This window comes from Paroedura picta, chromosome 3 (assembly GCF_049243985.1).
Source record: "Paroedura picta isolate Pp20150507F chromosome 3, Ppicta_v3.0, whole genome shotgun sequence".
Taxonomy (NCBI): Eukaryota; Metazoa; Chordata; class Lepidosauria; order Squamata; family Gekkonidae; genus Paroedura; species Paroedura picta.
The window spans coordinates 86,520,827-86,536,600 of NC_135371.1; the positions used below are offsets into that span (position 1 = coordinate 86,520,827).

Sequence of the window (15,774 nt, forward strand, 5' to 3'; positions counted from 1 at the left end):
GCTCTATACTTGACCTCCTATGTAGCGATCCATAGGCCTCATAGGAGGTTTCTTTGCTTCCACCAGGACGAATTCATCTATCAGTATACGGTCCTCCCCTTTGTGTTGGCAACTGCTCCATGAGTCTTTACAAAATGTATGGCTGTAGTGGTCACCTTTCTTAAAATCCAGAGTCTGACAGTGTGTGACTGGCTCCTAGTAGCAGATTTACCTGAAAAAACTAGTTTCCCAGATTCACTTCACCTGTCACTCTCCAATCAGTTGAGGTTGGTTGTGAGTAGGGAAAAATCTTGCCTGGAATAATCTCAGAGCGTGGAGTTTATTGGCTTCTTGCTCAACTCTCAGTGGGGCTCAGCTTTCCTACCTGCCTCTAGAGTAGGTCCATTTCAGTCTTTCATCCATTCCATGCAACAGAAACGCTATCAACCCATATGGGATATTCAGTGGTTATTAGGATTGATGGCCACAGCTATAGTTGTGGTATCCTATGCTAGATGGCACATGAGGGACTTCCAGATCTGGTTTGTTCAGAGATTTAACCCCTTCAGATATAGCCCCTATCACCGTTTCTCAGTTCCTAGCTTAGTCCTCCGTTCCTTGGACTGGTGGTTGGTTGGGCACAATCTTTTGCAGAGAAGTCCATTTGGCCTTTGGACCTTAGAGGTAAATTTGATCAAATATGCCTCCCTAGGTTAGGGAGCCTATTGTGGGGGTACTTCAGCCCAGGGACGCTGGTCTCCTTCAGAGGCTTCTTTGCATATCAACTTGCTAGAGTTTATTGGCTGTTCGCCTGGCCTTAACAACTTTGTCAGATACTTTATTGAACCAGAAGATCCTCCTGCCAACAACACCTTGCCATGTTTTATATAACCAAGCAAAGTGGGACTAACTTCTTCGGACTTTGTCAGGTGGCGTTGAGAGTTTGGCAGGTGTTGCTTAAAATCTCTGCAGATTTACAGGACATTCACATTGCAGGTTTACTGAACAGGAGAGCCAACAGGCTGAGCAGGATTTTCACTCAGACTTACCAGTGGTTTCTGAACAATGAGCTCCTGTCCAAGCTCTTTGCCCAATGGGGTTCCCCTCGGGTCAATCTCTTCACCAGGCAATGGTCTTTGAAGGCTCCCGCTATTTGTCCCTCAGGAGAAGTGGTCCCAGATTCACTAGGGGATGCATTCCAGTTGGCCTGGACAAGAGCCCTCTTCTCCCCCCACTCCCGCTAATTCCTAAGGTTTTGGTGAAGATGATCGCAGATATGTCGGATGTGATCCTAATCGCCCCCCACTGACCTTGCCAACCATGGTTTTCTCAGCTTATGGCCTTAGCAAATGGCCTTTTCATTCAATTCCCACAGGATCTGTCCCTTCTTATTGTAGTGTCCCTGAGGTGCCCGGACCTCAGCCACCTCCATCTCATGGTGTGGTGGATTTGCCCTCAGAGTGAACTTCCCCAGGAAATGATAGAGGTACTGGTGCAGTCTCGGAGAAAATCTACTAGAAGTAGTAATGGCCACATGTACTGTTTCAAGCAGTGGTGCCAGGGACAAAATCTATTCCCCTTTAGCTACCCTATCCAAGAAATTTTGCAATACCTCTGGGAATTGGCTAATTCTGGGCTCTCAGTCCTGTTAGAACTCACTTAGCTGCTCTGGCAGCTTACAATGTTGAGGTTCAGGGGGCATCGGTTTTTGCTCACAAACTCCGAGCATTTTGTTAAGGGCTTAACCAATACCCCCCCCCCCCAAAAATGCCCTCTGGTTCCACAGTGGTCTTTAGAAGTGGTTCTCCAAGCCCTGATGAAGCCCCCCTTTGAGCCTTTGGCTTTGACCCTTTAGCATTTTTGTCTATGAAAATGGCCCTTTTAGTGGGAAATATGTCAGCCAGGAGAGTGAAGGAACTGGCTCCCTTCCACATGGATCATCCTTACCTAAAGGTGTTCCCTTCACATATAGTCCTTCATTCAGATTCGGAGTTCCTATCCAAGGTGATGTCCCAGTTTCATTTATCAAAGGAGGTAGTCCTCCCAGTGTTCTTCCTTAACCCTCAATCCCTGAGAGAAAAATCACTGCACACACTTGACGTGAAAAGAGCCATTCTTTATTATATGGATAGGACCAAAGAGTTAAGGAAATCTACCTTGTTGTTTGTGTGCTATTGGCATCCCCATTGTGGGCACAGAGCTTCGTCACAGTCTATCTCTTGATGGCTAGTGTCTACAATCTGTGAGGCTTATAGGGCATCTTCACTGGCTTGTCCACTGCACTTGAAAGCCCAGGCATCAGCTACATTCCTGAGGAATGTCCTGCTCCAGATCTGCAGAGCTGCAACACAGTTGAGAGAAAGTACTTTCTTTAGGCATTATGACTTGAAGACCAGAGTTGATGCATATTTTGGAACAGATGTCCTACACTCCTTGTTTTCCTGTTTCCCCCTTCCCCGTAAGGTTAAGCTTGCTAAGGTCCCAATATGGGGATGCATAACTAGATGGATGATGAAAACAGAGTTGCTTGCCTGTAACTGTTCATCAATGTCTTGGGTACAGATACACATTCCCTCCAGCCTGCCCCGCTGAGTCCTGGTTTGTTGGACTGCAGGCATTCCCCTCTCAGTGGTGACAGAAACTGAGGAGGATGAGCACTTCACCCTATAATCAGAAGACCCAACTGGCAGGAAAACACTCACATGCATGGATGTGTGGGCGTCCTCTTTTGGAGCTCAAGCTAGGGAAGGTTCCAAGCAGCAGGCCCACACGTGGCGCAGTCCCAATGTGTGTGGCACACAAGAGATCAATGAACAATAGTTACAGATAAGCCCCTCTGTTTTCTTTGTAATTTGTGATACTTACAGGGAGAACAAGGAAATGCTGGGCCAAAGGGAGAAAAAGGTACAGATGGGCTTCCAGGGCCACCTGTAAGTATCCATGGAACACGATATTTTGAATAGTAAAAGAAACTGCAAGTTTTTCTTTAACCTTTTTCCTGAACCTTTTCTAATTGCTACAGGGAGAACAAGGAAGTATTGGCCCAAAAGGAGAGAAAGGCGCCGATGGGCTTTCAGGACTACCAGTAAGTATCTTGCAGACCAAAGTTAAGACTAGAAATGCTGAAACTCCTTGAACCTCTTTCCTTGAACCTTTTCAACTGTCACAGGGAAAACAAGGAAGCACTGGCCCAAAGGGAGAGGAAGGCAAATTTGGGCTTCCAGGGCCCCAGGTAGGTATCACACTCTGCAGTACTAACAATAGTAAAATCCTGCTGGAATATTTCTTGGACTTCTTTCATTAAAATGTCACTACAGGGAGAACCTCTTGTGGCGCAGAGTGGTAAGGCAGCTGTCTGTAAGCTTTGCCCATGAGGCTGGGAGTTCAACCCCAGCAGCCGGCTCAAGGTTGACTCAGCCTTCCATCCTTCCGAGGTCGGTAAAATGAGTACCCAGCTTGCTGGCTGGTAAACGGTAATGACTGGGGAAGGCACTGGCAAACCACCCCATATTGAGTCTGCCATGAAAACGCTGGAGGGCGTCACCTCAAGGGTCAGACATGACTCGGTGCTTGCACAGGGGATACCTTTACAGGGAGAACAAGGAAGTATTGGCCCAAAGGGAGAGAGAGACATAGATGGGCTTCCAGGGCCACAGGTAGGTATTGTACTTACTACTACTAACACTAGTAAAATCCCTGCTTAGGAACTTTCTTTGAAGTTCTTTCATTAAACCTCTTTTAACTGCTGTAGGGAGAACAAGGAAGTGTTGGCCCAAAGGGGGAGAAAGGCATTGATGGTATTCCAGGGTCACAGGTAGGTATTGTACTTACCAGTACTGTGTGTGTTTCTTAAGTACCATCAGCTTGCTTCTATCTTATGGTTACTGTATAAATTAATGTCCTCCAAGATGTCCTGTCATTAACAGCCTTGCTCAGGTCTTACAAACTGAAGGCCATGGCTTCCTTTATAGAGTCAATCCATCTCATGTTGCCTCTGACTTTCCCTAGTATTATTGTCTTTTCCAGTGTCTCTTGTCTTCTCTTAATTTGTCCAAAGGCACAATTTCCTCAGTTTAGTTGTTTTTGTTTCTAGGGAATGTTCAGGCATGATTTTCCCTAGAAAAAATTGTTTTTCGTGGTGGTCCACAGTATCCATAAAACTCTCCTCCAACCTCACATTTCAAAGAATCAACCGTCTTCCTGGCAGCATTCTATATTGTCCAGCTTTCAAACTGATACATAGTAATGGGTAATACTATGGCACAAATTAACTTGACCGCCAGCAATATATCACTTAAGAATCTTTCCTAGCTCTTTTAAGGCTGAACTTCCCAGGCTAATTCTCCTTCTGATATCTTGGATGCTGTCTGGTTGATTATTTTGGTTGATTATAGAGCTCAGAAATAGCACATGTATAAAATTTTCAGTTTCTTCATCATGAATCTTAAAGTTCTGTAATCCCCTTCCCCAGTAATCATTCCTTGATGGTCAGTTGTAATCTTGCTTTGCCAGTTTCTGCTCTCACCTTTTTCATTGTCATTTATTTTGTTTATTTATTTTACTTGTTGTATTTATATTAAAGTGACCAGAATTAACTGTCCGAAAGGTGGGACGCGCCATTGCGACGATGGCGGCAGCGGCCCCACCCAACCCCCATCCCTATGCTGCACATGAACCCATGCTGCACCATCCATGTAGGTAATATTCTCTCCCGTCCCAGTCCCAGGTGACAGAATACTGGGGATGGTGCCTGTGCCTGAGGAAAACATGGGTGCCTGTACTCACCTGACAGTAGCCCGTGGAAGACCAGTAAACTTGGGGCACTGGAAAGGGGATTCTGTCAACTGGGACGGGATTTGGAAGGAGGGTAGCTATAGCAGGAGGTTCAGGGATGGCATATGGGCTCCTCCACTGGCCTGCCATCATTGCAGGGAGAACACTTTCTAAGAGAGATCAGGCAGGAGGCCTGGGGAATGGTTCGGGAGAGCCAGCAGCTCCTAAGACAGACCTTGGCTAGAGGTCTCCCCAGTTTGTCCATTCTTCTGGAAACAAAGAGGGAGTGACTGGCAGAATATTTCTACACAGCTTGGGTACCTCTGGCTCCCACCTGCACTATTTTTGGGGGTACATTAACTAAGGTTCACTAAAATTGACAGACATTTGAATCTATCACAGAGTTTTTTTAAAAGGAAACTTTAAAGCCTAGCAGTATTGACGGCAGGAGAAACACTAAAATTTCAACAAGATGGCCACAATACACTGAATGCAGCTGGGAGTATCTCTCCTTACAGTTTCAAAAAACACACTCTGCCTGAAATTGACCAATTAGGAGAGACCAACCATATGGCACACACACACACAAAATCAGTGCTGCAACATTCACTTTTTCTCATGGAGCAGAACACATACTCCACGATTCCCAAGAGACAATCCAATGTGCAAAGAAGGTGCAGAGTTCAGGCACAGGATTCATATTAAAAGAACACCAACGGAAATTCAGTGATAATCAGCAGTAAACTGTGAATGCAGAAAGGGCTGCAGACTAGGATGAAGATCAGACCTAAGATCCACTAGAGATTATGTATTTTTCTATGGTTATGGTACTATAAAGTGGGCAAGTTGTAAACAAGAAATTGTTGCACATTCAGAAGTTGTCAAGCCACACTATTGACTGATTGAGAAAATGACAGTACACCACTGCCAAGAGACAAATGCCAAGGCCTGCAGGACAACCTGAATATTGTGTACCTCAACCGGTGTGTTGAAGTGAGAGATCCAGCATGCAAGACTTTTGGCAGGAGGAGGGGGACTATATCACTCCAAGTGTGTATAGGTGTTATCTCCTTGAATGAGATGCCTCTCTTTATCTTAACCTAAGAGCTGTCCTTTGATCCAGCTTTGTCCTCTGACTCATTCCACATGGCCTTCCATGGAGACACATGCCTCTGCAGGTCCCTCTTGTAGATACAATGCCCTCCTACAATGCCCTGTAGATATAATGCCCACACACATGATGCCAAACAAGCAGGCCATTTGTGATATGGAAAGTACTCCTTAGATTAGACTTCATTCTCTTCTTTTGATTGCACCCTGAATATGAACTGGATCTACTTTAATGAATATCAGTTTATTTTTATTTATTTTTTTGCAATATACTTCTTGAGAGGTTTAGTTACTACATTCAATTGCATACTTCTATGACTGGGCAAAACCTTACTATATTAACCAAATATCCCAATAGTTTCAAGTCTTCACTATCTTCTGCCAGTAATGTGATGTCTTCTGCATATTTCTAAATGTTAATGTTACTTTGACCAATTTTCATTAGAGGAAGAGTTGGTTTTTATATCCCACTTTTCACTACCTGAAAGTGGCTTACAATCACCTTCCCTTCCTCTCCCTGCAACAGACACTCTGTGAGGTAAATGGAGTTGAGAGACCTCTGACAGGACTGTTCTGTCATAACAGCTCTATCAGGATTGTGATTGGCCTACACTCACCCAGCTGGCTGCGTGTGGAGGAGTGGGGCGTGAAACCCAGTTTACCAGATTAGAGGCTGCTGCTCTTATTTATTTATTTAATATTTATTTATTTATTTATTCTTTACAGCTCTTTACATTCTTTAACCACTACAGCAAGCTGGTTCTTTCCACCTTTATCTAAATGTAATCTGGCTTCTTATGATACACTCTGTATATGGACTGTAGAGATAGGGAGATAAAATACATCCTTGTCTGACTTCTTTGCCAATTGGAAATCAATCTGTTTTGTCTAACATATTTTGTCTAACAGCCTCTTGTCTGAAGTACAGATTGCTTATGAAAAATATCAGATGCTGTCTTTTAAAACTTACCATAGCTTTCACAATCCACACAGTTAAAAGCATTGCTGTAATCTATGAAACACAAGCTGATTTTCTTCTGAAATGCTCTCATATGCTCCAGAAACCAATGTAAATTTGCAACCTAAATTCTCTAGAGCCTCTTCCTTTTCTTAACATCTGACATTTCTCATTCTGTATATAGTAACAATCTTTGTTGTAAGATGTTGAGCATCACTTTACTTGTGTGAGAAATTAATGTTGCTGCAGTCTTTGGCATCTCCTTTTTGAAAATTGGAATGTAAATTGAGTGTTTTGAGTATTTGAGCCACTGCTTTGTTGTCTACATTTGTTGGCCCAATCATGTTAATATTTTGATGTCAGTTTCAGTGACTTAGAATAGCTTTATTGATATTCTATCTACTCTTGGTGATATGCTTCTCCTAATTGCTTTCAGTACAGCTTTCACTTCATTTTCTAGAACTGTAGGTTCTTCTTCAAAAGATTCTTCTTGTTAGTACTAGTACTAAAATCCCTATTTAGAATCACTTTGAACTTTTTTGCTTAAACTTCTTTTAACTGGTAAATGGGGAAAGGAAGAATTGGACCAAAGGAGGAGAAAGGCATAAATGGACTTTCAGGGCCACAGGTAGGTATTGTACTCATCAGTACTAAGAATAAGAAGATTCCTGCTTAGGAACTTTCCTTGAACTACTTTCATTAAATGTGCAGGCAGCTTAATCTGCCTACTTTCTTTATAAAGGATCGGGGGAACAAAAAGCCATAAAATGGGCCCAGTCACAAGTCTGTGAATTTTTTATTACTGAGTTCCTTTTTCTCATTTTTTATTATTTTATTATTTAATTGATTTATATCCTGTCCCTCATTCAGGATCTTAGGCTGGCTAACAGCATAATTAAAATATAACATAGATACATTAATACTATTTTTAAAATGTAAGTATACACAATCAATAAAACTAGGATTAATAAACCCCCATAATCATGGATCAACCCAGTACTTGTCAGGGCAGTTCCCACTGAATGATGAAAAGTGGAGTGTGTATGTAGGGGAAGGCCCATTGTTGCTTATTTATGTCTACTCTGGTCTCAACCAAAGGCCTGGTAGAAGAGCTCCATTTTACAGGCCCTGTGGAGCTGAGTTCCAACAGGGTCCTCATCTCACTTGAGAGCTCATTCCGCCAGGCCTGGTGCACTTCTTTGGGGTCAGGGATCACAAGCCTGTTGCTGTTGACTGAGTGAAATGCCCTTCAAGAGATATATTTGAGTAGGCAGTTCTTAAGACACGCTGGACCTGGACCGCATATAGACTTAAAGGTTGATACCAGCAACTTAAACCTGATCAAGAATTCAGTTGTGAGCCAACACAGCTACTGAAGTACTGGTATTTCGTGAGTCCTCCGTGGTGTTCAAGTGAGGACTCCAGCAGCTGCATTCTGGACCAGATGCAGTTTCTGGAACAAGGATAAGGGAAGTCCTGCATAGAGTCAGTTACAGTAATTCAGCACAGAGGTGACTGTTGCATGGATAACAGTGGCCAGGTAGGGTGCTAGTATCTTAGCTTGGGGAAGATAATAAAATGTCAGTGGTGCTACCCTCACAACCTGAAACTACAAGGTCACGGAGGCATCTAAAATCACTCCTAGGCTCTTGCCCGATTGAGCAGATAAAAGCTGCATACTGCCCAGGCTGGGAAGATGCACTTCCTTATTTGGACCTTTCTCATCCAGCCAGAGAACCTCCATCTTTGAGGGATTAAGCTTCAGGTGACTTCGCTGTACCCACTCCACTATGGCATCTAGGCATCTGGCCAAAGAATCCAGGGGGTTACCCAGCCGGCTGTCCATCAGGAGATACAGCTGAGTGACATCTATATATTGGTGACATCCAGGCCTGAAACTCCAAGTCAGTTTGCTGAGGAGGTGCATCAAGATGTTAAATAATGTTGGGGAGAGAATTACACCTTGCAGAACTCCACATTGGAGTTCGCACTGGAGCAACTGGTTCTCCCCAACTGCCGCCCTTGGAAAAAGGAGAGCAGCCACTGTAAGGCTGTCCCCATATCCATGCATTCTCTAACCACCTTTCTCTTGCCCCTTTTCTTTCTTATTTTCCTCCTGTCCTACTGAATGTCAGTGGGGACAGAGACACTGGACAGAAAATCTGATTGAAACATAGGCTATAATCTCGTTTCACAGCATCCTTGTTATGCTGATAAGCAGTTAGTCTAATTAAAGTCTGGAAATCCTTGATTTTCTCAAACCACTGCTGGCCTGGACTCAAACTGAAGTCCAATGCCTAGCAAAAGTTAATCTTGTAGCAGTTATTAGCTTCAATGTAATAATTCTAAGGGCCATTCTGCACAAGGACCAATGTTGCCAATTGGTTTCACAAAGCGGAAACGCTATTTTAAATAGTGGCATCTCGGCGTTCCGCATACCTTCATTTGTAGTGGAATCCAGTAGCGTTTCATTCGTTCCCCACAGGTTTCTGGTCTCACAGGAATCACTAGAAAGGAAGCAATATTTTTCTGTGCTTGTTCCTGCCCCGCCAATGGGCGGTTGTTATCATGCTCCCGAAAAGCCCCTTTCCCCTTAAGCACAGGTTTTAAAAAACACACGTTGCAACGAATATGCGTTGATTCGTTGCAACGGAGAGACCTGGAGAGACCCATCTAGCTGGCGTGTGAGCTGGCGATTCATCATTACCACGCTCCCCTGAGTGGAAAAAAAATCCCCTCCCCCGCATGGGCGCGATTTTTGGGCGAAATTAAAGGGAACTGGTGAACAGGGGGCTGTGTTGTGCTTGAGGACTTAGGGGATCTTTAAAGCACTTCTGTGGAGGGACTGTAGCTGGAGAAGCCTCGCTGGGTGAATCAAGCCTCACTGGTTTGTTGCTTTCCCCGCTCCGAGGGGAAAAAATCGCAATCGCTTTGCCGGATGTTCGGAGGAGAGAGCCAGGGGGAGGGACTTTGTTGCAACCGCTATATTGAGAACGCACAAGTCTTTTTCGCTAGTGTTGCAGGTTGTTGGCCAGAGTGTAGCGATTTTCTGAGGGTGAATCCACTTTTCCCGATTTCCCGGAAATTGCTACACAAAAGCGATTTTGGCACTAGTGTTGCAGGGGTGTTGCAGATTGCTCACGACATCATGCGGAACGTAGTTTTAGTGGCGAAAACAAAATGTAAGACTAGTGCTATATTAAAGTCGTGCAGAATGGCCCTAAATTTCTTAGGAATCATAGCAACATAGTTCTGACTTGAATGGAATTGGCAAAGCAGTTCTGATTCTTCCCCATATATCACCTATTACAAATCCCAAAACATAATTTAGGTGTATTTTAAGAGTTTAATATTTGTTGTCTCACACGGAGGACTCACCCAGGCATTATGCTTTGCTGCCCCTTGTTTTTTTTGTTTGTTTTTTTTGCCACAGACCTGCTCTCCCAATCTTTTCTATGGACCACAAAAGGAGCCTTTGTCTCACTCTCCTCTGTTTGCCCCCAGGATTTGTGTACACAAGGGATAGCCGGGGGAGGGGGGGACAGGAAGTCAAAACTTCCCACCATTTGTTTTACACATCAATCATTAACACATGATGAAAACTCCCCAGTCCCCTTCCAGCACCATTTGAATGCCCTCCTCCAAGTTCGAAATAATTTTTTAAATAAAATTTATCATGATTGCATTGTAATGCAAAACCATTACAATGCAAAAAAGGGGATAACAAAGTGGACTGTTTGATCATGCCATTCCACACACACAAACACACACACGCACATATGCAGACTGTCCCCGATCTCACTTAAACCAAGAAAAAGTAGAAAGAAGGAAAGGTGCTGCTCAAATATGGTGGCAGGTGAGGGAAGTTGCTATTTCATTACTTTGGAATCACATTGTAATGGATCGGATATGTTTTTTTTTTAAGGTTGCAAGGGTAGCTAACAGAAGTGATGCTCAGTGGGGAGGGTGGGAACAATGCCCGACTGGGAACGTTCCTTTGCTGCAGGGCAACTGAGGGCCTGAGTCGGGCCAAGCTTGGGACTGCCCTGGACCGGTCCCAATTCTGTGCAAAAGTGGGAATTAGCCCTGTGCGCAAACAACAGGTGATTGCAGCCTAATCCGTCATGCAGAAGACGTTACAGCAATACGCTCCAGTATAATAGTGAATTAAGAAACCAGTCCAAAAATTGAGATATCAGAATTGCCAGCTGTGTTCAAAACTTCCTGGGGTTTTGTGGATAGAGCCTGGAGAGATCAGAGTTTAGGGAGGAGAGGGAACTCAGTGGGGTATAATGCTGGAGAGTGCACTTCCAAGGGTGCCATTTTCATCCAGGAAACTGATAGCTGAAGTCAGTTGTAATTCCAGGAGATCTCCAGGCCCCACAGGGAGTCTGGCAACCCTAAACATTCCCAAGGAAAGATCACAGTGCCACATAGGACCAGGGCAGCATGCCTTGCTGACTGTGCAGCAGAACCAGGTAAGGACAGCATCAGCCAACAACCCATCATTTACTGAATATGCAAATTGCAGAATCTTCTTCTAGAAACCATTTTGAAAAATGTCTCTTTTTTCTGGAAGGGATGAAAAACCTCACTTTTTCATATTAAATTAATCTGGGTTATACTTATACATTTGTTTTTTTGGATTTGCACTTCACTGGTGTGTAGACATTTATGAATTTTATTTAATTTTATTTTCAGTAGTTTGATTGCATGGAACATTGGTGTATAAATGTTTTATGTGTTCACTCATATTATTTTGCAAGACTTGCATACCACAAATATTGAAAACAATTAAATCATGAAATCATAAATCAAGAGCAGCAGCACAACAATAAGCAACATAAAAATAGTTTGCCTCTCATAATCCAGTATCAAATGTTCAAGTGAAAAGTACAGTCATAACCTGCTCCTATGAGGAGCCAATAAGGAGGGACAAGCAGACATTATGTACCAGCAAGTTCTACAACACTGGGGCAAGCATTAAGAAGATTGTCATCTCGCCAACCTTCCTTCTACCTGAGATGGCCTTACTGGCAGATCATAGTGAGTGAGAAGATTCATAAAGAAATAGATGTTTTCCATGCACATTGAACCCAAATTATTTAGGGCTTTAAAGATCAAAAACAGCATCTTTAATTGTGTCTGTGGATCATGGAATCATAGAGTTGGAAGAGGCCACACAAGCCATTTAGCCCAGCCCCCTGCTCAACGCAGGATCAGCCTAAAGCATCCAGGATAAGTATCTGTCCAGCCGCTGCTTGAAGACTGTCAGTGAGGGGGAGCTCATCACCTCCTTAGGCAGCCAATTCCACTGCTGAACTAAAACTGTGAATTATTTTTCCTGATATCAAGCTGGTATCATTCTACACATAGTCTAAACCCACTACTATAGGTCCTATCCTCTGCTGCCAACAGGAACCTTTCCCTGCCCTTCCTGTAAGTGACAACCTCTCAAATACTTAAAGACAGCAATCATGCAGTGTGTAAGTAAGCAGTGCAGTTCAGATTCAGAGTACCTTTATTGGGATAAATTGGCAGTGCAGTTAATGGAATAGAGGTGTAATATGCTCACACCTCAACAGATAGCAGCATCCTGAACCATTTGAAATGTCTGGGTACTCGTTAAGGGCAGCCTCACAAAGACATTATTCTAGCAGCCTAACTGACCTTCTTTATGGACTCTGCAGTCATACAGATGGATTCTGCACAGAAGCAGTCTTGGAATATGCTTGAACTCCACCCAAGAATAGGTGAACTCTGAAACGATTTCAGAGGCAGTATCAATGATGAAGTCAACCAACACCAGTACAAAATAGATGGAAGAATAACCCTTCAAATAATATCTGTCTGTTTGATTAGACTTAGTTTGAATTGCTTGCCACTTGTTGACTTTCACATTCATTTCCCGTAACTTCTCAGAATATTAGGAGTCACTTTATTCCCCCATGCTTGCAGATATTAGGAATATGCATAAATAAATGCATTAAATCAAGTTCCTCTTGGATGTCCTTTGTGAGAAGGGATTAAGAATGATGCTGAAAGTTTATATTGTATGCAACATAAGCAGTAGGATCTCAGCACACCCTTGGCCGGCACCATAAATCCAGCTTCATAACTAAATCGATAGATTAGCATGCTGGCAAACTGAACTGTTTTTCAAGCTATTACTCTTCCTGACTCAGCACACAGCCTGTCATGTGCTTTGTTAATCTTCCTCAGTGAATGAGAAACTGGAGATCATGGCAGCTAAACAGGAATCAGCAAGACAGATACCCTGAACCACTATTCAGTTCCCTAGCATACTTGTTAATGACTTCTGTTATGAAGACAGAAAGATCCAGCTATGAACACCCATTGTGTTTTACATTTGTTTTCATGCTAGGATGCAACATTTTAGTACTGATTCCATTATTGCTCATGAGCCTTAGCCGAGAGAAATATAGCAAAAAGGGGGGAAAGCTTCATTATTATTATATTTATTATTATTATTTATTATTGTTATATTTATATACTGCCCTCCCCGAGGGTTCAGGGCGGTTTACAGAAAACAGGAAAATATACAGATAAGGCTTTGTTTATGTAAAGCCATTTTAACCAATTTGCTATTTTTTAATCTTCATGCCCCAGTTATGTAAAAATGGGTGGGGGGTTGTGAGTGCATGAGACTGTCCTCCAATGTTCTCCTTTCAAAATGTGAGGATAATCTTGATATGTAATGCTGATGTGCCAGACTGTCATTGAATTGTTGCCTTTCTTGTGAAGTGGTGGAGTTTCTAATATTTGCCATTTGAAAGTGGCTTGGCTATTTAGTAATATGCTGTCTGTAATGTTAGAAGGATCCCAACTGTCTGCAGGAGATTTTAGTGCCTTGTATCGGATTTGGCTGATGCAGCTGCATTGTTTGATGTCTTTAAATGGTGCTACTGCTTGTGTAGAGCTCCTGAAGTCACACTGCATATTGATATTATTGTCACTGAATTAATAAATATTGCTTGTTTTCAGGGGGGACCTGGTGAAAGGGGAGCAGATGGACACATTGGGCCAAGGGTATGGATATTTCATCCTTTAACTCAGTCCTTACGGAACTTTATTAGTTTTATGTCATTAGGATGGTGCTAAGCAAACTGTATGCTTTGTTATACAGGGAAGACAGCAGTAGATATCATTGGATAACCTTTTGAACATTTGCTGTCAGTCCAGCTCAAGGGCCAGTCATATAGATATTCAGTAGGAAATTATTTCACAGGAAAGAAAGAAAGAAAGAAAGAAAGAAAGAAAGAAAGAAAGAAAGAAAGAAAGAAAGAAAGAAAGAAAGAAAGAAAGAAAGAAAGAAAGAAAGAAAGAAAGAAAGAAAGAAAGAAAATATAGATGGGGATAGAAGATACTGGTGATGGTGTCAAGTGTCAAATCACAGCTGCCTTGGCAACCCCATAGGGATTTCAAAGCAAGAGACATTCAGAGGTAGTTCACTGTTGCCTTCCTCAGCATAGTGGTCCTGGACTTCCTTCTAAATATTAACCAGGGCCAGCCTTACTTAACTTCTGAGACCTGAGAAGATCAGGCTAGCCTGGGCCATCCAGGGCAAGGGGGGATGGATATTAGTAATGGCTATTTGACAGGCTGTTGAAAATCCTTAATGGCAGTTTATGTGACTAATCATTGTCTTCCATACTGATGTGCTTTCAAATGTTTGTACACCAAGACTCTTTTCATACTAAAGGAGTAGCTCTCAAATCACATGTCTTTGTGTACTTCCAGTGATTTCAGTGGGAGTAGTCTACAGCAGTGTTGATGTTATATGGCTTTTCCTGCAATGGGTGATGATGATGATATTAATAATTTGATTGGTAATCAAAACACTGAACTATTTCAGTGCTGCATTAAAATTTATTTGGCTTCCTAAAAGCATACGGAAAATAGTAATTTTTGTCATTCACTTTGGTGTTATTGATTAACTTCTTTGTGGTTCTTTTTTGTCTTGTTTTGCTTTGCCCCTCTTTCACAGGGCCCTCCAGGCATGAAAGGAGAACAGGGTGATACTGTAGTAATTGACTATGATGGCAGAATCTTGGAAGCTCTCAAGGTAACTTCTATGCTATAATGCAGCAGTCCGCAACCTTTCTGTGGCCACGGACCGCTGTGACGGGGTGGGGGGACAGGGCGACCGGGGCCCCGCTCACGCGCGGCAGCCCTGGCGCAAACGCGCATGCGCGGACTTGCCACACATCCGGCGGGGCGCAAATGCACACGCACGGCAGTGCCGCACATGCGTACATGCCCAGACTTGCAGCGCATGCGTGTTTGTGCCCCCACAGGATGCAAACGCACATGTGCGGCAAGTCTGGGCATGCGCGTTTGCACCACCGGCATGCCGGCAGCCGCGGCTCCCTCTCCCCGCCCCTCCAGGCCGCGAGCAAATCGGCCGCTGAAACAGCCAATTAGCTCGCGGCCCAGCAAGCTTCTCTCCCCCCTCCCTCCCGAAGCAAGAAGCTTGCTCAGCCGCAAGCTAATCGGACGCTTTGCTCGCGGCCTGGTGAGCTTCTTGCTGCGGGGGGGGGGGGCGGGAAGAGGGAGCTGCGGCCCGGCGCCAAGGCCTTCGCACCCCAGCACCGGGCCGCAACCCGGGGGTTGGAGACCACTGCTATAATGTAAAAGTACCACTCCTGATGGAGTGAAATGATTAGCCAGTTTTGTATATAGTCAACTGGGTGGCGAGAGGGGGGGAGGTTTGCTCTGGCACAAATAATCTATTTGCATATATAAAAAGGAACTGCATCTTTATGTGACAGTCATATAACTAGTGAGGAAGGCTGCTGTTCACTTGTCAGCAGTGAAGGACAATCAATGGCAAAGGACCATAAAATAAAAAAAGATGAAGATAGAATAGCAGTACAGGGGAAGTGCCTGGTGGTTCTGTAATGAAATGAGGTTCAAATGTTCTGTATTCTGTA

At 43.6% G+C, this 15,774-nt stretch overlaps 1 protein-coding gene across 13 annotated transcripts in view; it reads left to right on the forward strand.

The window, feature by feature from the left end:
• Positions 1-15,774, forward strand: part of COL23A1 (collagen type XXIII alpha 1 chain) — a 587,226-nt gene that overhangs the window by 521,299 nt on the left and 50,153 nt on the right. For 9 of the 13 annotated variants that reach the window (XM_077326687.1, XM_077326689.1, XM_077326681.1 and 6 more), the window contains 6 exons: positions 2,847-2,909; positions 3,002-3,064; positions 3,149-3,211; positions 3,731-3,793; positions 13,826-13,870; positions 14,829-14,906. In XM_077326687.1, coding sequence (XP_077182802.1) covers positions 2,847-2,909; positions 3,002-3,064; positions 3,149-3,211; positions 3,731-3,793; positions 13,826-13,870; positions 14,829-14,906 — 375 coding nt within the window. The remainder of the gene's footprint in view (positions 1-2,846; positions 2,910-3,001; positions 3,065-3,148; positions 3,212-3,730; positions 3,794-13,825; positions 13,871-14,828; positions 14,907-15,774) is intronic. The other 4 variants (XM_077326686.1, XM_077326692.1, XM_077326688.1 and 1 more) reach the window with 2 other exon arrangements.